The sequence below is a fragment of the Drosophila willistoni genome (assembly GCF_018902025.1).
Source record: "Drosophila willistoni isolate 14030-0811.24 chromosome 2R unlocalized genomic scaffold, UCI_dwil_1.1 Seg167, whole genome shotgun sequence".
In the NCBI taxonomy this organism is placed as follows: domain Eukaryota; kingdom Metazoa; phylum Arthropoda; class Insecta; order Diptera; family Drosophilidae; genus Drosophila; species Drosophila willistoni.
Window position 1 is genome coordinate 13,457,158 of NW_025814050.1, and position 26,041 is coordinate 13,483,198.

General features: G+C 33.6%; 5 protein-coding genes across 6 annotated transcripts; 3 read left to right on the plus strand and 2 right to left on the minus strand.

Annotated features, from left to right (window-relative positions):
* The first annotated feature begins 945 nt into the window (after positions 1-945).
* LOC6642553 (pepsin A) lies at positions 946-8,365 on the plus strand. The gene is made up of 2 exons (XM_002064898.3): positions 946-2,090; positions 8,198-8,365. The coding sequence occupies exons 1-2, from the start codon at positions 950-952 to the stop codon at positions 8,230-8,232; spliced, it is 1,176 nt and encodes a 391-aa protein (XP_002064934.1). The 5' UTR covers positions 946-949; the 3' UTR covers positions 8,233-8,365.
* LOC6642554 (fibrinogen-like protein 1) lies at positions 4,316-5,852 on the plus strand. Its single transcript, XM_015178376.3, has 3 exons — positions 4,316-4,513; positions 4,574-5,480; positions 5,538-5,852. The coding sequence occupies exons 1-3, from the start codon at positions 4,369-4,371 to the stop codon at positions 5,647-5,649; spliced, it is 1,164 nt and encodes a 387-aa protein (XP_015033862.2). The 5' UTR covers positions 4,316-4,368; the 3' UTR covers positions 5,650-5,852.
* Positions 8,366-10,648: 2,283 nt separating the features above from the next.
* LOC26530322 (angiopoietin-related protein 3) lies at positions 10,649-11,477 on the plus strand. The gene is made up of 3 exons (XM_015178523.3): positions 10,649-10,844; positions 10,905-11,414; positions 11,473-11,477. The coding sequence occupies exons 1-3, from the start codon at positions 10,700-10,702 to the stop codon at positions 11,475-11,477; spliced, it is 660 nt and encodes a 219-aa protein (XP_015034009.2). The 5' UTR covers positions 10,649-10,699.
* A 697-nt stretch (positions 11,478-12,174) lies between these two features.
* LOC6642555 (putative uncharacterized protein DDB_G0271606) lies at positions 12,175-14,089 on the minus strand. 2 transcript variants are annotated; one of them, XM_023175673.2, is made up of 4 exons: positions 14,029-14,089; positions 13,620-13,669; positions 13,073-13,548; positions 12,175-13,008 (listed from the first exon to the last, which is right to left on the minus strand). In XM_023175673.2, exons 2-4 carry the CDS (start codon positions 13,660-13,662, stop codon positions 12,394-12,396), a joined length of 1,134 nt encoding a protein of 377 aa, XP_023031441.1. In that variant the 5' UTR covers positions 13,663-13,669; positions 14,029-14,089; the 3' UTR covers positions 12,175-12,393. The 2 variants fall into 2 exon arrangements, with proteins under 2 accessions (XP_023031441.1, XP_023031440.1); XM_023175672.2 differs by lacking the exon at positions 14,029-14,089 and having other exon boundaries at positions 13,620-13,746.
* Positions 14,060-15,996, minus strand: LOC6642556 (secretion-regulating guanine nucleotide exchange factor). Its single transcript, XM_002064901.4, has 4 exons — positions 15,561-15,996; positions 15,226-15,477; positions 14,387-15,168; positions 14,060-14,327 (listed from the first exon to the last, which is right to left on the minus strand). The coding sequence occupies exons 1-4, from the start codon at positions 15,576-15,578 to the stop codon at positions 14,231-14,233; spliced, it is 1,149 nt and encodes a 382-aa protein (XP_002064937.1). The 5' UTR covers positions 15,579-15,996; the 3' UTR covers positions 14,060-14,230.
* Between the last annotated feature and the right edge of the window lie 10,045 nt (positions 15,997-26,041).

Below are 26,041 nucleotides of genomic sequence, written 5' to 3' on the forward strand. Positions count from 1 at the left end.
TTATTTCTTTGTCTTTTTGATGCGGAAAAAGAATTCGTTGCCCAACTATGCTTAAACACTTTTTCCAGGGATTTATACACTTTGAAGCCTAATTAAAATATCATTTTAATATTTTGTTTTTAAGGAGAACCAAGTGATATTGATCATTGGAGATTAATTTAGACAAAAGTATATTTATTAAAATATATGTTTAATTTTTTTATTTTTAACAAGATATAATAAGAATTATGAAGGATTTCGTTAGATTCTTGAGACTCCTTCAAAAAATCTCCCTCCATTGCCGTCCTCACATATTAAAAGGAAAGTATGAAAGTAACTACTAAAACTACTAAAAGCGAGTTTTTGTTCATAATTATTTGATATACAAACAACAAATGGAGTTATATCTTAAATTTATAAGTTGTGAGTCAAACGTCTTTTATTGTTCAATTAAGTAAAAGTTCGAACTTGAAAGGAAGGAAATCTCATATTAATGAATACGAGTTACAGTTCAACTTGGTTTCGTTTGCCCTTGTAGCACTCGTTTACAGATTAACTATATATACATATACTTATCTTTATATAAAAGTTATTTTTGCCGATTCTGATAAAACACCATAAATGGATAGTATTCTAATTTAGCATTTAATTTGAAATGTATGTGGTATTGTAAAGAGTCCATCCCAAATCCTAGCAAATTATTAAAAAAAAAAAAAATTTATATTTCTAACAGGATGGAAAATGGAAATATGTTTTGCTTTTTTGAGCATAATTACCTAATATACATATGTAGCTAAATGGTTTGATATGTATTCAAATTCTACCCATTTGCCTTTTATTATGAGCTTGGAGAACGTGTTTTTAGTGCAAAGTTAAAAGACAACTAAAGGTTCCTTTGTTTCTGAATTCGATTGCATGGTATAAAAGCAAGAAGTTTACTGCTAACCAAGGCACAGTCAACTAATTTAACATGGACTTACGTTTCGTTCTATTATTTTTAATCTGCTCCCTCAAGGCGAATGCCGAGTTGCATCATTTAAAGCTGACCAGGCACAATCACAGGGAACACAAATTGCCCCACACCCTTGGCAATGGCAATATTCGAAACAGGCTGAGACAGAAGTACGGATTGGACACTATAGGTAAAGTTAATGCTGTCACCAGCAATTCCAGTTCAACTGGTAGCATGGAGAGCCAATCTTTGTTTAATTACTTTAATCTTCAATTCTCCCTAATCATATCGATTGGTGGGCAATTTTTTACTATGGCACCCGATACGGGATCTTCGGATTTGTGGGCGCCCGGAAAGAATTGCAAATTTTGCATAAACACTTGCAAAAATACTGCATTCAACCCAAACAATTCTAAAACCTTTGTCAGCAGTAATCAAACGTTTAGCATAACTTATGGCTCAGGTTCTGTTTCGGGTACCGTAGACTTCGATACGGTTAGGATTGGCCATATGACCATTCTGAATCAGACATTCGGTGTGGTAAACGCATCGACAATGTGCTTCACATTTGATGGCATTATGGGCATGGCTTTTCCCAATCTGTCTGCAATGAATGCTGTGCCACCGTTTCAAAACCTAATCGCACAAAAACAAGTAAACAATTCGGTTTTCTCGTTTTACCTAAAGAGCGATTCACCCACTGGCAGTCTCATGATTTTGGGTGGTTCAAATTCAAGTCTCTACTATGGTAAACTTACCTATACACCTGTAACAAACCCACTTTATTGGATGTTCCAGATGAATTTCATTGGATTCAATATATTAGATATTCCTAACTGTTTCTATTCCTGCGATGCCATTATGGATACGGGCACCTCATTGATTGTGGGGCCTCCTGAAGCGATTGAATCTCTAAATTGGCAAATCGATGCCACCTACAATTCGAACTATGACCTTTGGACGGTGGATTGTGCAAAAATATCAACATTGCCTAAATTAAAGCTGAAAATTGCATACGAAGAGTTTTATGTTACTCCACAAACTTACATCACTAATATTTCCAATGTTTGCATTAGTCCCTTTACATCTTTGACATACTTAAAATTTTGGATTATCGGTGATGTTTTTATGAGAGAAAATTATGTGGAGTTCGATTTGGGTGAGACAACAATTGGCATTGCTCGGGCTAAGTAAAAGCCAAAATAAAACACAATTAATCAGTTTGAGCTGATAAAAGCATTATTATTTTTATTAAAACAATTGTATTATTACTTAAGATGATCACAAGGTAATGCCATTTATAAATAGACTTTAAGAAAAATTTAAGTACTGAATAACATTTTAAATTGATTTGATAATTATAATGAAAACAAATTTGATTTTGTCATTCAACCAACAACAACAAAGGCAATCTATCCAGAATATATTCTAAAATTTCGATCCTTAAACACAATAATTATGTCAAAATATTGGAGTTAAATTTTTTTCGTTATTTTCTTAGCTGTCGTGAAATTTAATATTGGTGAGTTAATTACAGATATAAATGACTATGCCAAGTTTGATCAAGATCGGGTGACTATATCATATAGTTCCCATAGGAACGATCTTTCGAAAACAGTGACTTTTAATAACTCAATAACTTCGTTACTTTTAACGCGATTGCTTTCAAATTAATTATTTGTCAGTTTAATATATCTGTTAATGACTGTGCCAAATTTGATAAACGGGTAACTGCATCATATAGCTCCCATAGGAACGATCAGAGGAAAACAGTGACTTTGATCAATATCTTCGTTCTTTCCTATGCTAAGATTGTAGGCCGTTCTTTCGCAATATTAGCCTTTTTAGATAAAACGTTTTTCTACTTTAATGGCTATAGGTAAGGAAAGAGTTACCATAAAAGTTGCAAGGGTATACAAACTTTGACGCGGTCGAAGTTAGCCCCAGCCCTCTGGTTTTTCTATTTGGTTTGGTTGTATTTATGTATTTAAAAGTTGATTTTAATGATTTAAAGAGTATTCAGATATTTATAAGACACATATTTATTTGTACTTCTTTTTTTTTTATACATATTAATTAATTAATACTTTGTTTGAAGTAGAACGGCAGGCAACGTAACTCAAGCTTGTTCACGGTTTCCTTCTGCGCGTCGTCCTTTCGCATACTTAAAGGACAGCAAAAAATTCGAGAGATCGGAAGAGCATGGAATGTTATAAAAGTACATTGACTAGATATTGAGTATTACATACTCATTCATCAATTTGTTGTATTCCAATATGAGTAATCTTTTGTCAACTTTTGAAGCCTTCTAACAGTACAGAAGTTTCTTCCCTGGACCACAAACCTGGATCCGTCTATGATCGCTTTTATGTATTCCAAAAACATTGAAATTATGGTTTGAAATTTTAGTAAGAAACATATTCGCAATTCATATCACAACTATAGTTTGAAAGAAAATGCACTTTATATTTTTATTTCATTTTTTTCGCAGTTGACCTTATCCGGTATGTGTTTTGTCAAGGGCAAAAATAAAATATCGCAAAATGACAATTTGTCTACAGTCGGATATTTATACCCTTGCAAAAAGGGTATATTAATTTTGGTCAGAAGTGTGCAACGCATAGAAGGAAGCATTTCCGACCATATAAAGTATATATATTCTTGATCAGCATGACGAGACGAGTTTATATAGCCATGTCCGTCCGTCTGTCCGTCCGTCTGGATCAACGCAAACTCCTCTTAGACCGTTGGAGCTACAGAGCTTTCCTGTTGCCAATTTTTGAGTTATGCCTTCTGGAACACGTCCGAGCATCCCGTGTTTGAATCAATGATTTAACTTTCACTTCTCCATTAAAAAAAACTGATGGGAATGTCCTTGCCTTGATGTAATACTTCAATTAGCTTGATTTCAGCATGGGCTAATCTAAAATTTTAATCATGCTCATCATCGCATGGGAAAATATTAATAAATAATATTTTTTTAGTTGTAAGATGTAAAAAATGAATAATTCTGCAAGAAGAGGCAAATTTTTTGTATATTTTTCCAAAGTTTACTGAAATTCTTTATGTGACTAGGAACATTTATGTCTTTTCAGCCCTTACTTATTGTCTCAGTCTTCAAATAATTTTTCTGGTTTCAGGTTTTTATATTGATCCACAGGAAGCTAATTATCGTAAAAATAATATTTTGCAGGAAGTACATATATAATCAAGCGGTAAGGAATATGTACGTTCTTATATTCTGCGATAGGCTAAATAAAAACAAACAGTTGCATTTATCTCTCACTCCCACGGACTGAGCGTAAAACATAAAGGGTGTCACATTATCGCATTCAAATGCCATTCGAGCACAGGCCTTCTTGATACTTTTGTGCTGAATGGAATGGTCAGTCAACATTGGACAGTCGAATCGAACGGTTTTATAAAGTGGTCTTACGATGAAGATTTTATTTCGAATTATTCTTTTATTTTTGCTGGCTAAGCATTGCCAGCAAACTCCTGTTGTGGAAACGACAGAAGACTTTGATGAGGAATTTATAGAGACAACAACCCAGGCGCACATCGTGGAGAAAACTAAAGATGGTACCTAATCAGGAGGTTTGTTGGTTTCAACTCTCATGTCATTTGACCTTATCTTTATAGAAATAATTGCCGATCTGCAAAATAAATTGAATAATATGAGGCGACATGTTGCGGCCTTCAAATCAAAGTCTCAGGCAGATACCGCAAAAGTTTTGAGTCTAAGCGATCTAATTGTGGCCTATGAGTCACAAATTGATTCGAATACTGCCATAATTGAGAAACAGGAGGAGCATATCAAAAAGTTAAATTCTTCTGTAAACTCTTATCGAAGTATTTTCATGCAGAAGGAGCTGGAAATAACTGACTTGCAAATCAAGACCAGAGAAGATAAAACTAGTATTCAGGACTATCTACAGCAGATTTCAAACTACGAAGACCAACTAAAAACATCCCAGGTTTCAAGTTGTGTACCTCTTGGCAATTCCACAGGAATACATCTATTGCATTTGCCAAGTGGGAAACCGTTTTTCGTTCCGTGCGAATCGAGGAACACAAATTTCGGAACTGGTTGGACAGTTATTCAACGTCGATTGGATGGCAGTGTTAACTTCTACCGTGATTGGAATCAGTATCGTGAGGGATTTGGTGATCTTTCCGGTGAATTTTTCATTGGACTCGATAAACTATATAGAATGACAACCAATGAAAGATATGAACTTCTGATACACTTTCAATTTTTTGGCAGTGAAGAATCAAATTACATTCGGTATAGTAATTTTTCGATTGGAAATGAAACCGAAAAATACGTCTTAAAGTATTTGGGCGAGGTTACTTGTGACAATGACTTTCAATTTGAAGGTTATACAGATTATGGTTACGGTATGATTTGTTATAACCCCATGGAGAAAAATATTGGAATGAAATTCACAACGTACGATCAGGATAATGACAATTTTTACTGGCAAAATTGTGCTAAAGAATGTCATGGCGCTTGGTGGTTTAATTCATGTAGCCTAATAGGCAATGAGTAAGTTGAAAAATGCATTCACTTGACAATAAGATAAAGTTTTGTTTTTCTTTTCAGCTTTAGTCATCTAAATGGTTTATATGGTAAAAGTGAGGCATCGTCTAATATATACTTTCGTAATAGTGTAAGATATGCAGAAATGTTGATTCGTCCATTCAATCATCATTAACCGAAAATGTTTGAATTTGTAAGATTTTCTACTTTTGGAAAGAAATTCAAAATACAATTATACATACTTACTTTTTATTAAATCAAAAAAGTTGGAAACATGTATGTTCTTATATATTCTAAAATATAATATGAATTTATATATATATATTCAATTCAAATTAAAATAATAAACTCCACTTCATGCGGTGCTGACCTGTAAAATTTATATATGTTTATATGTTTTTTGGGATTATGTTGTTGTTTCGAATTGTTTTGTATTATAGCTGCTGTGAAGACGTATACCGGAGTGTAACAGAAATATATCGGAAATACAGAATCTAAAAATATTTTTGTCGGATGACTTTAAAAATTGATCTCGAGCCTGTTTCAAATTATTCTCATTAAATAATAATAAACTTGTTGTTATGCAAAAAAATTCAATTAATTACAAAGCAATTCTCTATTTTATTTTCAAAATATGTGTCGTTTTTAGTCCTATGACTTTTTAATTATATTATTTCTTTGTCTTTTTGATGCGGAAAAAGAATTCGTTGCCCAACTATGCTTAAACACTTTTTACAGGGATTTATACACTTTAAAGCCTAATTAAAATATCATTTTAATATTTTGTTTTTAAGGAGAACCAAGTGATATTGATCATTGGGGATTAATTTAGACAAAAGTATATTTATTAAAATATATGTTTAATTTTTTTATTTTTAACAAGATATAATAAGAATTATGAAGGATTTCGTTAGATTCTTGAGACTCCTTCAAAAAATCTCCCTCCATTGCCGTCCTCACATATTAAAAGGAAAGTATGAAAGTAACTACTAAAACTACTAAAAGCGAGTTTTTGTTCATAATTATTTGATATACAAACAACAAATGGAGTTATATCTTAAATTTATGAGTTGTGAGTCAAACGTCTTTTATTGTTCAACTAAGTAAAAGTTCGAACTTGAAAGGAAGGAAATCTCATATTAATGAATACGAGTTACAGTTCAACTTGGTTTCGTTTGCCCTTGTCCATTTCATTCGTTTACAGATTAACTATATATACATATACTTATCTTTATATAAAAGTTATTTTTGCCGATTCTGATAAAACACCATAAATGGATAGTATTCTAATTTAGCATTTAATTTGAAATGTATGTGGTATTGTAAAGAGTCCATCCCAAATCCTAGCAAATTATTAAAAAAAAAAAAATTTATATTTCTAACAGGATGGAAAATGGAAATATGTTTGCTTTTATGAGCATAATTACCTAATATACATATGTAGCTAAATGGTTTGATATGTATTCAAATTCTACCCATTTGCCTTTTATTATGAGCTTGGAGAACGTGTTTTTAGTGCAAAGTTAAAAGACAACTAAAGGTTCCTTTGTTTCTGAATTCGATTGCATGGTATAAAAGCAAGAAGTTGACTGCTAACCAAGGCACAGTCAACTAATACAACATGGACTATTATTTTTAATCTGCTCCCTCAAAGCGAATGCCGAGTTGCATCATTTAAAGCTGACCAGGCACAATCACAGGGAACACAAATTGCCCCACACCCTTGGCAATGGCAATATTCGAAACAGGCTGAGACAGAAGTACGGATTGGACACTATAGGTAAAGTTAATGCTGTCACCAGCAATTCCAGTTCAACTGGTAGCATGGAGAGCCAATCTTTGTTTAATTACTTTAATCTTCAATTCTCCCTAATCATATCGATTGGTGGGCAATTTTTTACTATGGCACCCGATACGGGATCTTCGGATTTGTGGGCGCCCGGGAAGAATTGCAAATTTTGCATAAACACTTGCAACAATACTGCATTCAACCCAAACAATTCTAAAACCTTTGTCAGCAGTAATCAAACGTTTAGCATAACTTATGGCTCAGGTTCTGTTTCGGGTACCGTAGACTTCGATACGGTTAGGATTGGCCATATGACCATTCTGAATCAGACATTCGGTGTGGTAAACGCATCGACAATGTGCTTCACATTTGATGGCATTATGGGCATGGCTTTTCCCAATCTGTCTGCAATGAATGCTGTGCCACCGTTTCAAAACCTAATCGCACAAAAACAAGTAAACAATTCGGTTTTCTCGTTTTACCTAAAGAGCGATTCACCCACTGGCAGTCTCATGATTTTGGGTGGTTCAAATTCAAGTCTCTACTATGGTAAACTTACCTATACACCTGTAACAAACCCACGTTATTGGATGTTCCAGATGAATTTCATTGGATTCAATATATTAGATATTCCTAACTGTTTCTATTCCTGCGATGCCATTATGGATACGGGCACCTCATTGATTGTGGGGCCTCCTGAAGCGATTGAATCTCTAAATTGGCAAATCGATGCCACCTACAATTCGAACTATGACCTTTGGACGGTGGATTGTGCAAAAATATCGACATTGCCGAAATTAAAGCTGAAAATTGCATACGAAGAGTTTTATGTTACTCCACAAACTTACATCACTAATATTTCTAATGTTTGCATTAGTCCCTTTACATCTTTGATATACTTAGAATTTTGGATTATCTGTGGAGTTCGATTTGGGTGAGACAACAATTGGCATTGCTCGGGCTAAGTAAAAGCCAAAATAAAACACAATTAATCAGTTTGAGCTGATAAAAGCATTATTATTTTCATTAAAACTATTGTATTATTACTTAAGATGATCACAAGGTAATGCCATTTATAAATAGACTTTAAGAAAAATTTAAGTACTGAATAACATTTTAAATTGATTTGTTAATTATAATGAAAACAAATTTGATTTTATCATTCAACCAACAACAACAAAGGCAATCTATCCAGAATATATTCTAAAATTTTGATCCTTAAACAAAATAATTATGTCAAAATATTAGAATTAAAAAAAAAAACAAAAGTTAAATAAATAAATTAAAAATTGATAAAAAAGAATACACCTTTTCACACTACTTTTGCCTCATCAAAGCGTTTTATTTCTTAACTTCAAAATCATAATTTTTCGTCTAGGCAACTTCTTTTTGGGATAAGATAGATTCAGATTAGAATAAATTAGATTTATGTGACGGATATTTAGAACTAATACAAATTGACTTAATACAAGGATGGATATGATGGAATTGTAGGTACTCAATAAGTAAGAAAAGAAGTAGGTACTCTCTGCTTATATGTATTTGAGTTTAATTTGTGCTCTTGAATGATTTTGCCATTTATTTTTCTATTTGGTTTGGTTGTATTTATGTTGTTAAAAGTTGATTTTAATGATTTAAAGAGTATTCAGATATTTATAAGACACATATTTATGTGTTTTTTTTTTTTTTTTGCTTATACATATTAATTAATAAATACTTTGTTTGAAGTAGAACGGCAGGCAATGCGACTCAAGCTTGTTCACTGTTTCCTTCTGCGCGTCGTCCTTTCGCATACTTAAAGGACAGCAAAAAATTCGAGAGATCGGAAGAGCATGGAATGTTATAAAAGTACATTGACTAGATATTGAGTATTACATACTCATTCATCAATTTGTTGTATTCCAATATGAGTAATCTTTTGTCAACTTTTGAAGCCTTCTAACAGTACAGAAGTTTCTTCCCTGGACCACAAACCTGGATCCGTCCATGATCGCTTTTATGTATTCCAAAAACATTGAAATTATGGTTTGAAATTTTAGTAAGAAACATATTCGCAATTCATATCACAACTATAGTTTGAAAGAAAATGCACTTTATATTTTTATTTCATTTTTTTCGCAGTTGACCTTATCCGGTATGTGTTTTGTCAAGGGCAAAAATAAAATATCGCAAAATGACAATCTGTCTACAGTCGGATATTTATACCCTTGCAAAAAGGGTATATTAATTTTGGTCAGAAGTGTGCAACGCATAGAAGAAAGCATTTCCGACCATATAAAGTATATATATTCTTAATCAGCATGACGAGACGAGTTTATATAGACATGTCCGTCCGTCTGTCCGTCCGTCTGGATCAACGCAAACTCCTCCTAGACCGTTGGAGCTACAGAGCTGAAATTTTGCATGTAGGCTTGTATATACTGCAGGCGTTGTATACCTCGGATTCAGCCGGATCGGATCACTATATCATATAGCTCTCATACAAAAGGCAAAGTCACGAACTGTGACTTTTCTAAAAATAACTTCGTTATTTTCTGAGCTATTGTCATGAAATTTAATATTAGTGAGTTAATTACACATATAAACGACTGTGCCAAATTTGATCAAGATCGGGTGTCTATATCATATAGCTCCCATAGGAACGATCTTTCGAAAACAGTGACTTTTGTCAATAACTTCGTCACTTTTGACGCGATTGCTTTCAAATTAAACATTTGTTAGTTTAATATATCTGTAAATAACTGTGCCGAATTTGATAAAGATCGGGTAACTATAGCATATAGCTCCCATAGGAACGATCGGTGGAAAACAGTGACTTTGATCAATATCTTACTTTTTTCCTATGCTAAGATTGTTGGCCGTTCTTTCGCAAACATTAGCCTTTTTAGCTTAAACATTTTTCCACTTTGATGGCTATAGGTAAGGAAAGAGTTACCATAAAAGTTGCAAGGGTATACAAACTTTGACGCGGTCGAAGTTACCCCCGGCCCTCTGGTTTTAAATAACATCCTCTTTCCCATAATTGATAAGAAGACCAGATAGTCTGCTATGGCATATATAATTAGTTTATCATAAAGCTACATATGTATCTAAGACTAGTTTAGGTACATAAAATTAATATTATTTGGTTGGATCTGATATTCACCGACTAACTTTTGTTGAAAACATAAACAATTTTTAACAAGACTTAAAAATTTAAAAAAATCATAATGTGACTTGTCTGAATGCTTAGCGTGGGGAACTCCCAAGTTCCAGAAATCTTTATATTTATAAACCACAAAGTAAGCAAATTCCCTCGTCAACTCAAGAACTGAGCGTAAAACAATCGCATTCAAATGCCATTCGAGCACAGGCCTTCATGATACTTCTGTGCTGAATGGAATGGTCAGTCAACATTGGACAGTCGAATCGAAAGGTTTCATAAAGTGGTCTTACGATGAACATTTTATTTCGAATTGTTCTTTTATTTTTGCTGGCTAACCATTGCCAGCAAACTCCTGTTGAGGAAACCACAGAAGACTTCGATGAGGAATTCATAGAGACAACAACCCAGGCGCACATCGTGGAGAAAACTAAAGATGGTACCTAATCAGGAGGTTTGTTGGTTTTAACTCTCATGTCATTTGACCTTATCTTTATAGAAATAATTGTCGATCTGCAAAATAAATTGAATAATATGAGGCGACATGTTGCGGCCTTCAAATCAAAGTCTCAAGCAGATACCGCAAAAGTTTTGAGTCTAAGCGATCTAATTGTGGCCTATGAGTCACAAATTGATTCGAATACTGCCATAATTGAGAAACAGGAGGAGCATATCAAAAAGTTAAATTCTTCTGAAAACTCTTATCGAAGTATTTTCATGCAGAAGGAATTGGAAATAACTGACTTGCAAATCAAGACCAAGACTGATGCCTCAAATATAAAGGATTACCTAAAACAGATTTCCAACTACAGAGATCAACTGAAATTCTCTCAAGCCTCAAGTTGTGTGCCCTTTGGCAATTTCACAGGAATTGCATTGTTGCATTTGCCAGGTGGAGAACCCTTCTATGCGCCCTGCGAGTCACGCCTACAACAAGGACTCGGCTGGACAGTTATTCAACGTCGATTGGATGGCAGTGTTAACTTCTACCGTGATTGGAATGACTATCGTAAGGGATTTGGTGATCTATCGGGTGAATTTTTCATTGGACTCGATAAACTACACAGGATGACTTCAAATGAACAACACGAACTTCTGATATATTATCAAACATTTAGCAGTGATTCAAGATACTATCGGTTTGACAAATTTTTAATTGGAAACGAAACAGAGAAATATTCATTAAAAAAAATGGGTAAAACGACTTGTTCTACTTCCCATTATTGTAATAATCCCATGGAGAAAAATATTGGAATGAAATTTACTACTTACGATCAGGATAATGACAACTTTTGGTGGCAAAATTGTGCTAAAGAATGTCATGGAGCTTGGTGGTTTGATTCCTGCATTAGTTCAAAATCGTAAGTGTTTGCTTGAGATCTTAATCAAACAATTTTACTATTTTAATTTTGGTGTTTTTTTTTTTTTTTTTTTTTGCAAGATATACTCATCTCAATGGCGGATATAATGACCAAATCACTCAGCGCAAAGTAGGGGGCGTTTTCTGGAATGATTTTGTTCCTTTAAAATATGTTCAAATGATGATTCGACCAAAATATTTTTAAAGTTATTTAATTATCAAAAACCAAACAAATTTCAATAAATAAATCTGATTTGCAAAGATTTGTAACCTTTCTGAAAAGATATAAATAAATATAAATAATATTTTTGGGAAGTCTTATTCACAGAGCAAAAAAATAATCATAAATAAAATAATGTTTAATAATGTTTATAACCCTAAAAGTTCTGAAGTAATAAAAGGCATAAGATTATGAAATCCGCGTTTTTGTTTTAATCACTGTTTTATAGTTAATAGCTAACAACTAGTTCTATGAACTTTTTGAAATATGCCAAAATATTTCAACCACTTTGCCAAGTCATATAATCATAATGGCTTCTGATTTTATTTTCTTTCTTCTTTTTTCTTTTTTTATAAAAGAAATTTATTTATAAAACAAAATTTTGATATTTATGATGGGTTCGAGTTGTTATTTTTTAGCCGGCTGAGATGGTTCCTTGCCTGGTGTCGGAATCGGTATAACTCCACTGCCAACATTATACATGGCACGAGGTGAACGTTGTAATTGTTGTTGCTGATGCTGCTGCTGGAATTGCTGCTGTAAGTGATATTGACGCAAATGAACTTGTTGCAGCTCCAAATTTGCATATATAATGGCAGCGGCAGCAGCAGCATTGGTAGCTGTTTGTTGTTGTTGTTGTTGTTGCTGCTGCTGCTGCTGAAGATTACAGGCCATCAATTGCTGATACAAATGATTAATCTCGTTCACAGTAGTTTGAGCAGCAACAGCAGCAACAGCAGCCGTAGCAGCATTAGTTGTCTGCTGCTGATGCTGCAATTGTTGCTGCAGTTGTTGCTGCTTTTGTTGTTGCTGCTGCTTTTGTTGTTGGTTGAATACTTTCGGATACTGAACCGATGATGAATTATCATTTACATTGACATTGCTGGCATTCTGGTTGGCCATATGAGCGGATTCCGAACCAGCACCTTGACGTGGGGATTGATTCGGCGGTTGCCGCTGGAATTGCTGTTGCCGCTGTGGAGATAAATTGTTATAGCCTCCCTTTGGTGGTGAATTGTTAGCCTAATTTAAAATAAATTTGAAGCATTAAGGTGAATTAATTCGAAAATGAAACCCAGTAGCATACATTCGCATAATTGGAGGAACAACCTGCGGCTGCTGCAGTTGACGTCGACGGCTGCTGAGAATGTCTGCGTTGATAGAGAGCCGATCTGGCTGGACGATCAAAACCAGGCGGCGGATTGGTAGCAGCAATTGGTAATGAGACCACCGAATTGCCATCAGTCGACAGATTTGAGAAACAACTAGATAGATCTTGGGGAAAATCCAAAAATCTATCACCAGCCACAGCATAATTCTCGGCAGCCTTAAAATGATTAACGCTTCCATTCTCCGGATGTCCATCCTTATCACCATAGACAGCGCGTTCCACTTCATTTAAATAGGACACAATTGTTGCCTCTTTGGTTTCCTCTTTTGGCTCCTTGGTCTCTGAACCCAATAAATTTGACATTATCTCCTCACTGGACTCGACTAGACCCAATGAAATATCACTGGGAGTGGCTCGCCAAATGAGCTGCGCCAATTGATCCGATAAATTAGCTGTGCAAAAAAAAAGAAAAGAAAAAGTTAAGAATTGCAATGAAACATCTTTGTAAAAAATATATGCAAACCCTGGGCAATTGCAATAGATGCTGTTTCCTTTATTTTATCCATCCTTTCACTGTTGCTCTCAATCATGGGGTTGTGGTTTTTATAAGAAAATAAAAAAAAAAAAGAAGCAAATTGAATTTCAATTACATATGAATAATCTTTAAATTTTGTATATTTTTTTTAATTTAAAATTCGACCTTTCTCCTTCACATTGCCAGAACTACTGCCGTGAAGCTTTTCTGTCTCGAACAATGGAAAGTAATTGAATCTCTAAAGAGTTTCACTTTTCTGTTTATGGGATAATCATTTTTCTCTAAACAAGTGAGAATTTCTTCAATGTCATTCCACTTGACAACAGACACAAGTGTCAATTTGCAAAAAAAAAAAACATTTAAACTCTAAAATTAAAGAAATTCACTTTAGACTTACCTTATTTAGGAATTACGTAAATAATTGGAAATTTACAAGAAAATAGAATTTATTTATTTTTAAATATACATTAGTTAACAATCCACAACAAGAAAGATATGACAGGGAAAACGTTAAGTCATGTCCCTAGGACGCAAGTGCAACTGACTGACGTTTACGCCGTAAACAGTATATTTGTCCCACTCTAGCATGTGTAGTTCTGTCACTTCTCATCAATTTCAACAATAGCGTAACAGAAACCAGCTCCAGTTCCGGCCAATTTAACGACTCCGGGAAGTTTTATTAGCGTAGGGTTGCATCTGCAATTAATCGACATGAAAATTAATCGTTTTCCGTTTTTTTCTGTTTTTGTACTTACAAATTTTCCGTGTCGTTGTTGCCACAATTACCGTGCTCATTCCAGCCCCAAGTATAGATTTTCCCGGCTGTGGTACGCATTAGACCATGTTCTGCTCCCATATGGATGCGTGCAGGTGTCTCTCCATCGTCCAATTGCAAATGCAGCGGCTGGGGAATGGCCTGTTGTTCACTGAACGCTCCTGTGCCCAATTGTCCATAACAATTGCGACCCCACGACAAGATGGTATCATTTCTCAATACGGCCACATTGTGAGTCCAACCTACGGCCAATTGTCGCACATCGTGCTCGAAAAGAAAGGCATTCGATTGCCCAAATTTATTGTCACCCAAGGAAAGTATGCGCCTGGTGCCGCCACCATTGGCAGCAGTCGTGCTAGTGTCCAGGCACTTGAGGAGCATGTGATGCTGCCCACTCGACAGCGATAGGATGCGCAAATCATTGGGATTGTGGACTTGAATTTTCATGGTGTTGCAACGATGCAGGCAAGTTGATGTAATGTCCAGCTCAATTGGCGGTGGATCCATTATCCGCAAACGCCCGAAAACATAGATTTTGTTATCCTCGGTAAGCACAGCGCAGTGTCGCAGGCCAAAACTAATCCGCTGGGCCAGCTCATCGCGTGGCAGACGCACCGGCATGGGTCGACGGACAGCCATAAAACCACGTTGACATATGCCCAGCTGCTGAAAGGCATTCGAACCCCAGACATACAATCGTTTTGTCAGCGTAATGGCCCCCGAGATGTCCCAGCCGCAGCAGATGGTTTCCACTGGTACCTCCTGGCAAAAGATTCGTTTAAATGGAACATGCTAAAAGCCAATTACTTCGAAACTTACTTCAAAATATTCAGTGGGAATCATGGTGAACTCATTGTGACATTCCTCCGTTGAATCCAGCCCCAACTGCCCACGATTATTCCAACCACAAGCATGGACTCGTCCATTGTTATCTAAAATCAAAACATGACCGCCACCGCCTCGTATGCGTCGCACCAATTGGGGGGCAAAAGACAATTTTGCTACACGTTGCGGTGTCATACACAGTTCCGACTCAAAGCCAAGGCCAAGTTGGCCATGAGAGTTGGCTCCCTGGTGGAAAGGAATAAAACGTAAAGGAAGTCTCTCATTAATTTGCCTTGCAAATCCACAAACACAAACACACACACACATACCCAGGCATAGACCTCCATGTCAATTGAAGTGACCACCAGTTGCTCCAGTCACTCGTTGATTTAATGCACTGCAAGCACGACAAACCGACCAACAACAACAATAACAACAACACGTCTAGCGCATGTGCGCCTCCTACACTCTGTTCTTTTGGGTCTGGGCCAGAATTTGTTCTATCGTCTCCTTCGTGTCTTGGGCTTCCGTGCTTCCTGTAACTTTCGCTGTTCATTTGGAACTGCGGTTCTTACGCGGTTGGTAAGTAACTTTTATATTTTTTTTGGATTAAGTTACTTCCATGTAATTTATGGAAGGATTATTTGGCTTTCCCGTATCGAACGGGTTAACGCCCCAGCGAATGTGTGAAAACCAATTGTAAAACCAATGTAACTTCTGGGAGCAAATCTGCAAGAAATGTATTTGTTTTTTGTTTTCTTTTTGTTTTAACAGATGGTCTAGAGATGTGCGCATGCTGAGTGCCGTGACACGCTTGCAGTTACCTCACGACTGACAATACTGGTTTTCTGAAATATTGGTTTTAATAGCGCGGCCGTTATGAGATTTCAAATGGATTTTAGTTTTAATGACTACAAGAACATTGTCTTAATATGGGCGGAGAAATATTCCCTTAAGTTAATAGAAATTGTTGTCACATATTTATGATCATTTAAACTGAAATTATGAGTATTTGGCAGTCAGAATATGCAATTTAAATATATAGCTATTGACTTTTATAAATTATTCACACTATTCGTCTTAGGCTAAAAATTAAATAATTCATGAAAAATATAATAAGCTTCAGAAGGAATGCCCTTTGGAGTGGCTTATATAAAAGATAAACAAGACTTTTGTTTAAAATCCAATTTATAATCACTAAATTTATTTTATAAATATATTGTATATTCATATATAACATAAACATTTATACCTAACATATAGCATATTTTAACTGTTTCCCATATCTTAATTTCATTGTATTCATTGTAAAAGTGACTCGTTAGTTAAGTGCATTGAATTGTTAACTACAGAGCATTAATAAACTTTAAAGTCAACAATAAATGAATTGATCTATACATTTAACATAGCTTTATAACCTGCATTTTGTAGGATTTTTCACAAATGTTCGAAAAATTACAGCATATAGACCTTATAAAAGGAGTATCTGATAAAGAGCTACATATACGATTCATAAATTGTCATTACATGTCAAAAATATTAGGAAAAAAAGTAGATTTTTATAATAAAAGGAAGTGAAATATTTCGATCAGCGAATAAGATATGACTAAAATTTAATACCAAGTTCTTAAAGAAATGATATTTAGGGGTGACAAATTCTACAAGATTTTCTTAGTTTTAATATATGTACAGTCGAAATGCGCTAATTCTTGCAAAATAGAATAAGTATTTTAACTATTTTGTAAAATTAAATTAATTTTAAGCCCCGTTTCAAAGAGGTTCTTCCCCTGAAATAGATATATACATCATTTCATTTTACGTGTATTATTAAGAATGACCCCCAAAGAAGAAGCCCAATGGCCCATTTTGCTTAACTGCATCTAATGTCTCTGTCGATTATGGAACGACGATTATAATCTTTTTCCTTTTACTGTAAGCAAACCTAAAGTCACGTAAACCGCATATAAACATATTGTAATTAAAAAGTAAATAAAAGTTCAGGGCGAAGGTTGAAAGTGCATGCGATTTAATTAAGTTTTAATTGTCAGGTTCCAGCTAGTCACAATGTGTAGCGAAAACGGCTGAAAAATACAACAAAAAAACTTGTCCAAATAGGCAAACCGCTTCAAAAGATAAGATGATCGTTAATGAAGTCACTAGTGATGCGATTACACCTGTCAGGTAGTGAGTCAACTAAGTGTAATTAACCATCCAGCTCAACTAGCGCTAACAGCAGGACATTAAAAGTGTCTCAATACATTGCTGAGAAACATGCAATATTCCAGTCGTCGTCATGACTTAACCCGACATATTGTTTGGATAATCGAGCATTCATAACACACCGTAGTGTTGAGGAAAATTGATTTAATTTTCTTTTGATAAACCAAAGTTAAGCCCGGCCCTCCTTTTGGGCAGTGGCCCCATATGAGTATGATGATAAAAAGAAAGGCGAGCCATAGCCACCGCACAAGTGAGAAATGCACTTTGCGGCTGAATTTGCATTGCAAATAGAGTCACACAGACGGGTGTATGTATATACATACATATATCCTAAACGCTAGAAATGAAAACTAATGATTTTCACTGCACTGGAACCAATATGGGAGTTAAACACGCAAACGAAGGCACTCGGAGTTGCCTTCCAAATGAAATGAAATGATAATGCAAAAAATTAACCATCCAATAAAAGAAACTCCACTGGTACTTTCAAGTTATGGAGAAATTTATACATTAAGAAACTGCTTAGAGTATTTCAAAGTCGCCATTAGTTTAGAGGTCACATTGTTTGATTTCCGTCTAAGGTTTTTCCTACTGTCCGGCGTGAATATGACAAACAAGTTTGGTTGTACGTATTTCTTAAGTTTTTTGTGCGCAATGCGCAGTTGGAAATTTACAAGCGATAAAATTTTAGAATTCATAAAATTAGAAAAAGCGACAATAAACCAAATTCACTTAACTTCAATTAAGACATAAAGAAAACCAAAAAAAAAAAAACTGCCCTTGAAACTTTTACTAGGTAACCAACTATGGTGTGTTTTTCAATTTAAATAGTTTTCGATAAGAGTATGGGCGAAAGTTTAGGTTTATATAAAAGTTTATTTACAAATATAGTTCCGAAAATTAGTTTTTGTATACAAATTTTTTGACTTCATATATCCGATTATACGATTAGATATATATGTAGACAGTATACCTATAAAAAGTCTTAGATCTCGAACTCATTTTCAATAATTTTGAAACCGTACTTTACAATTTTTATGGTCTCAATTTTAAGCAGGTTTTTTGTTCTTATAAAAATGTAGCATACTTTACAGAGTTTGTAGATAAAACAAGTATAAGCTGTAAGAGTCCTGTATGAGAATAGGAATATCAAATTTAAATTAAGACATACGAGAATGTAAACTATTTTATATTTTACAGGAAGTTCTACAAAAGTTCAAAGAGACGTAGACGGAAAAAGGATAGATCTGATTCGGAAAGTTTGTATATAGAAAAAAAACTTTCATTCTGTATACATTAATCTTTTGTTTCTTATTTTAAATTTGAGAATACACTCTCAGATTCTTAAATTCCATTCAGAATTAGGTTTATAATTTTCAATATTTCCCATTCAACGAAATGGTAACCTCTGAATGCCTTTGTTTGCGTGTGGAGCTTTTATTTTTGTTCTGGTGAGCCGTATGAAGTAAGAAGTGAAAATCATAAGTTTTCATTTGTGGCGTTTAGCATGTGTGTAGAGTGTATCGCGTGTGTGTGCGCGTCTGTGCAATGCAAATTTCAGGGGGAGTGTATGTAAAGGATACCAAGCATGTCGGCAATTGTAACTCAATTTGCAAATTTTGTGGGCTTTTAGCCAGCAGAAAACCAGCAATTTTTGAAGAAAAACCTTAGAACAAAAAAGATAAAGATATAATTGGATTACAAGTCTTTTAATTAACGACCAAATCATCTTCAAAATGGTCTTTGCAGTAACAGTTTCCTATTTGGACGTATTTGCATGTTTCGCCCGTTTTCTTTTATTTTCCGTTTTTACATAAGCCGCTCACATTGTGGCTAACTGGAGCCTGACAATTAAAACTTAATTAAATCGCATGCACTTTTAACCTTCGCCCTGAACCTTTACCTGCGTTTTAATTACAATATGTTTATATGCGGTTTACGTGACTTCATGAATATAAAAGGAAAGAAAATAAACGTATTTGACATTACATGGATTTTGGTTTTGCCTGCTATTTGATTCAGAAATTGTTAGCATTATGCATATGGCTCAGCAAGAATCATTTAACTGTCTTGAATAAGTTGAATATGTTTATATTTTGTTTATTGTTTGTGTTTTAGTATTTTTTAAAGAATTAAATGAAGATTTGCCTAAAAATCCAAAAAAGGAAAACCTTTTGATATTTTCGAAAATATCATTCAAGAAAATCAACTGAACAACGAGGATCCGGATTCGAATCCCAGGCTAGTGTATGGATGTAGTTTTCGTCTAAGCCGAAGGCCTTAGTTGCCAGTGCTTGTAAAATATAGTTAGGTTAATAGTTTATAACTATACTTTAATAATAATAATAATAATAAAATCATTCAAGAAAAAGTATAAAAGCGTTTTAGAGTTTACTAATGCTCTATAATGTAAATAAAAATATGTACATTTACTTTTTATATATTTCACAGATTTTCTCAAAATAAATTAATTTCTTCGGTAAAAGTTACAATTAATAGTTTCTTATTATATATTATTATTAATTTTTTTCCATACTGTTTTAATATTTTGTGACGCTATGCAAATTGAGTATTAATAAATAACTCAGAAGCAAGTGTTGACTAAATATGTCATCTCAACGTGGTGGGATTATGAGGAATTCACTTCAAGATTGGCATGGGCTCATCCAATATAAAGGACGGACATGTTCTAGACAAAATTTATTGGGAGTACATTTGTATTCTTATCCTATACTAAATAATATAAATAATAATAAATAATAATATAAAGAAAAAAGTGTTGAAATGCTTCACAATTCAAACTACCCGAATAATACTTTACATACTGTACAAACGATTATTTTCAATTGCTAAAAAAAATTATTTCAAACCCATAAATTAGTTTTGTTTCCTATTTAAATTTTTTTTGTGAAATATACTTTTTATTCGTATTAATGATCTGTACGACACTTCTTACATTTTACCCTTATTCAAATCAGTAACAAGATTAATTAATTTCTCAAATCATTTATTATGCTTCAAGTAAAAAAGAAAACTCATTCTTTTCATTGCTCGGACAAGATTCGCAATATTAAAAAATAGTAAATAATGCCAATGGCAACCAAAAACTATATTTCATTTATTATGGTCTATTTATACACGAGTACATTTTTTAAATTTGCCCGCCCAGTCAGGTTTGCTCCGATAATGTCGATTAACCGATAAGCTTGCTCCGATAATGCCAATTTTTTAGCCCTTAGGACTTTTTACTCAAATGTCGATTTGTTATCGGTTATCTTATTTGCTATCGCCCCCAGCGCCCTTTAGCAGCTGTTAGGCACAACCACATGCGCGGCAATTAAAATATTTTGAATGTTAGCATTTTATAATTATATACGTGTGTGTAAATTTTTCTTCCATTCTAATTACGCCGGAATGTGGTTTACTTTACTTACTTTCCCTATTTTGTTTTTCTTCGTTTTCCCTTTTGTGGCTAGCACATTGGGCGCAAAAAAAGAACGAAATGAAATTCTTTCGACTGTACTGACATTTTTATGCTCTACTAAATAAACAGATTTCGCCGTTACATATTATATATATTTATTATAGTTATTGCTAAAACTTAACATAAAAAATAAAATTATATTCAAATGTGTTTGGTTTTCGATTTAAAAACCTTTTTCTTATCAGTATTTAATGTATCCTGCACAATTTTAAGGAAATTTAACTTCCTCTTTTGAAAGTGTACAAAATGTGCAACGAAAGATAAGCTGAATTGGCGCCAGTGAATAGCTTGTTAAGGAAATTTCGATTGGCACTTGTAATTAAACGCTTGGCTTTTAATGTCATTTGTTGGCAACACCTTTAGTACAGAGATTAAGTTATCCTCGCCAAAAGTGAACGAGGAGAGGTATTTTTTTTGCTTTTTAGCTTAAGGTTGCCAAACTTAAAGGTAAAGCATTTTGAATTGTTTAATTTTAATAAGGGATAGATAATATTTTTTTTTTGATCTTTATATATATAAGTATAAATACATATGTTTTTCAACGAATGCTGAATTCAGTGAAACGATAAGAATTTTAGGGTTTCGTTTTACTAAAAAGTTAATAAAGAAAAGAAAAATTTAAGTCTATCACATTAAGATTTTAGAAATGAACAAAATATGTAGCTAAATTTACAAAAAATGTAATTTTAAAATTTCTCAAAAATAATAAAAATCTTCTTTGTGAATATATAATTTTGTCAAATTATTTAAAATTAAAAAAAATTATATTCATATTTTAATGCTTTAAAATTATATGTGTAATATAAATATAAAATACCCTAACTATTAACTTGTCTTTTTAAACAGTACAAAAAATGTCAATAAACTTCTGTTTATTTTGCTAAATATTAAAAAAAAAAACTATAATTTCATGAAGCTCTAATTTGGTAAATTTTTGGAGTATTTGATAAATTCAGTTCTTTATTTTGAAGTCAGTATATTGTGTCTTAATCTGCATTGAAAGCTCAAGAACTACATTTTTTTCAATTTTTGCACAATATTCTGATGTAGACATCATTATTTTTTTAAAAAATCGGTTTGAAATTAATGGTTTTAAATGTCCAAGTGTTAAATAATTTTTAATAATATGTTAAATTGCGATTTAGTTGAGATATAGCATTTTGAAATTGGTCTAAAAATTTATGAAAATGAATAACAAATTTGTGTTTAAAAATTCGTAGAAAAACCTTTGTAAATCGTTTTGACCGTTTCTCAATTATGTTGTAACTTTAAAAGTGAAATTTTTAATGCTTCCTGAGATGGTTTTTAATATATTTAAAGTAAAATTTAATCAGACAACTTTTAGTTTCCGAAACCAGGAAAAAAATATAAAAATTTCTTTTTCCACCGATTATACAGTATACAGTAGTCTAAATTGGGAATTTGGAATTCAAAATTTGATTTGCTTGATTTGAAAGATTTGGTCCATCTTAATAAATTTTTTAATTCTAGGGCTGAATCGACTTATGACTACTTGCGATTTTAAGGCCCATTGTTTTTAAGTATTGAACTCTACCTATAACAGCATTTTAATGAGTGTAACGACCTCATGTCAGATTAGACAAACATTCATTGCGTTCGGGAGTTGGCTTGGACCTGTCAGTTTTTGTATTCAATTATACATATGTTTCCACGTTTTGAATACCAAATTCACTTATCATTCATTCAACACAAAAGTCATTCTAACCACTAATCATGACCTGTGGTTATGGTACACTGTCCATGGTTGCCTCCTGCCACATGCCATCGAAAACGCCAACTTTTCCTGTGCAGTAATTTCCAACTGTATGTCTGAATGTGTGTGTGTGTGTGCATTTGGTCAAAACAAAACCATGGCGACCGACAAAACCAAACTGCAACCAAATTTCATAGCCCACAATGCCCCTTGTCAAATTATGAAAATGTTGGAATATTTCTGATATATCTGACACTTGAAATGATTTCGCTTTTTCCCCCTCTCTACCCATAATCCCCTTTTTTGCAAAAGCTATTCTAATTGCTCAATCAAAAAACGTATGCAATTCCATGGGGGTAAATCAAGCTGATGCTTCAAATGCAGACTTTAACTTTTCAAATATATATATATATAGATGTATATAAAATGTGAAGGAAACTAACGGAAGTGTTTGGCGGTATTTTTTCCCAAAAGGATGAGGAAAGCGAAAAAGAAATTTGAGGGTAAAGAAAATGAACGAATGAAAGTGATTGCCACAAGCAACAGCAAAAGACAACAATGCCAAAACTTTGGCTGCCCTTGTGGTAGAAGAGATGGCGGGGGCAGGGCTTACCAAGAAGGCGAAGCAGTGGCATTTGCTATGAGGGGGAGTTCCCCCCTCTCAACTTAACGGAAACGGAAGCGCATTGAGCAAAGTTGCAGTTGCAGTTGTTGCTGCCTTTTGTTTTGCCTTGTCTTGGCCAAGCTCAGCTTCTTCTCGAACCGGCAAAGCAATTTAAGTTAAACAAGAGCTCAACGCCCACTACCTTTCGCCGCTCCCCCCAGGGCCCCTTGCCTGTCATGGTCCACAGCCACAAGCACAATGTAAATGTCAAATATTTTTCAAAATCCTTCGCTGCAAGTACATATAGTATATATACGTATTATCGTCAACCGGATTTGTTGCAGGGCACTTTTCAAAAATTGTTTTTCCTGATTGACTTAAAGTTTTGACAGCGTGTCGCATGGCTAAGTCGTTGAGCGAAATTTTCGATTCAGTTAGGGAAAATTCCAATTAGTAAAAAGCTAAGCGGAAGTTTATAAATTATTCAATCGATTTACAACGAAGTTCAATAATTAGTCAGACTTTGATTTAATAAAGTATATATTGATTTTTTTTTTGTTTAAGAAGAGATGCTAAAATTTGTGTATTTTAAAACTTATTCAAGTTTATAATCAAAGAAAGAAGCAGCAACATTTTATTCATTGAAGGAATCTATGTATATTAAGACTAGACTAGACTACAAAAATTAAAAAAAAAAGTACTTGTTTACTTAAAAAAGTTTTTTTTCTTAAAATTGAGTCACAAAACTTTTTTAAATTTGTCAATAAAATTCAACACATTTTATTTCGAAAGTAAGATTTTTGTGAAACTTCCCAAGTCAAGCTAAAATTTTCAGGTTTATTGAAAGAACTTTGCACTTGACTTTAGAAGTGTCAACCAGGGTAAAACCTTTATGCTTAAACCAGTTGAGAATCATACAAAAAAATACTCTACTGATTATATTTACATTTTATAATTAGATCTATCATATTGTTATAGAGTTTATTAATACGTGGATCACTATTCTAAGAGTTTTAATAAAAAATGCATTATTATGTTAAGAAAATTACTTTAAAACTATTCTAGAATTCTGAAATTAAAACAAAAACTTGTTGCGGTACTTTTATCTATAATGATCCCAATTGTTTTTCAAATGAAGCCCACTGTCTTAAAGTTTAATGTAATATCTTAACTGCTCTGAAACTGGCTTTTAAATTGTTTATAACTTTTTTCAAAAATCCATAGAAATTCGTTTCATAACCGAATAATTTAGTTGTTTTTCTCCATAGAATTGAGTTACACAACTTTTGCTTGTTTCCTATAATTTTGTAACTTTTCTGATTAAATTGATGAATTTTCAATTGGTTCTTTAATCGTTTCTGTCTAGCAGCTCAAGGCGGATTGCCATTAAGTTGCAAAAGTTTTTCAATATATGTATATTGAAAGGATTCTGTGTAGTTGTTGTTGCAGTTTACGTTATCGGTTCTGTATTTTTTTTTTTTTCTTCGATTGGAATTTCTTGTGTAAGAATTTTGTAGCAGCCTTTTTCAACTTTGGCTTCAGCTACGATAATTATTATGTAAATTGCTTAAAAATGCACCGCAGGTAAACCCTAAGGATTCACTTTGCTCTCATCTGCCCAACTCCTCCTCTACGACTGCGTCTCGTCGGGCAGCCGTTGCGCTGCATTAAGCTTGATTGCATTAAGTTTGCTTTCGTCTATGTCTACAGTGGAGGCAACGGCTGAGATGGTGGTCGGTGGACGTGGGCGAATGGAATGAAGGCTTCTGCACTCTGGGGTAGAGAGAAGGGCAGTTCTCCTAGTTTCTTAGCAAGTTAAGGCGTGTTCACATTCCCTTCTCCTGCTTTAATCTATGCACTTTGAATTTCTTAGCGTGCATTCCGTATTAGCCAAATTTTCGCATGCTTCGTTGCATGCCTCTCGGTTTGCTTACGAGCAGAAGGAGCTCTAGGTGAAGAAGGGAGAGAGTGTGGGAGAGATGAGGACAAATGGGGTCCCAATTGATTGAACCATGTTTATTGCCGCATAGTGGGAAAGATTCAATTCTCTGCAAAGTTTATGACTTTTGGACTTTTTTCTAATTTTTATAGCGGTCAAATTTTGAATTTAAAAATAAAATATAACAATTTTGGAACCAACTTATGGAACAGATTATTATTATTGTCAATTTATCTCTTTTAGCGATATACACTCCAAAAGATTTAGTTTGTTTTGGACAGTCAGGACAGTCATCGGTTTTAATTGCATATTTTTTATTCCCTAATGATTATTTCAGGATTGTATGTCGGCTAAACTAACTAATTGTCAACTAATATAAATAATGAAATCTACAACTGTTTTGCTTAATTATGATAAGTTTATATAAAAATATTGGAAAAGAGTAAATAATCAAGTTAATTTCCTCATAAGGACTATTATTTTAATAGACGAAGGGAAAAACTTTAGCGGTTTTTAGAGATTTAAAAAAAATATAATTTTAAATATTATATAAACATATATATAAAAATTTTAGATATTATTAGTAAGAAATCACACTATTTGTTAAATTATAATTATTAAGTAACCGTCAACATTTAGCTTGTTATATTTTAGTTCACAAATTTCATCAACTTTTGAAAATAAGAATTTATTTACAGGGATTTCAAACACATGTAATTTATTCATTTATTTCCTAGCGTCCTTAGGGAAACAATTTTTAGATATTTTTAAATGTCTTTTGCAAAAATTGTTTACCATCAAAGGAGTCACTTACATCAAAAAATTTGTTTACCTTTTAGTATAATGTGG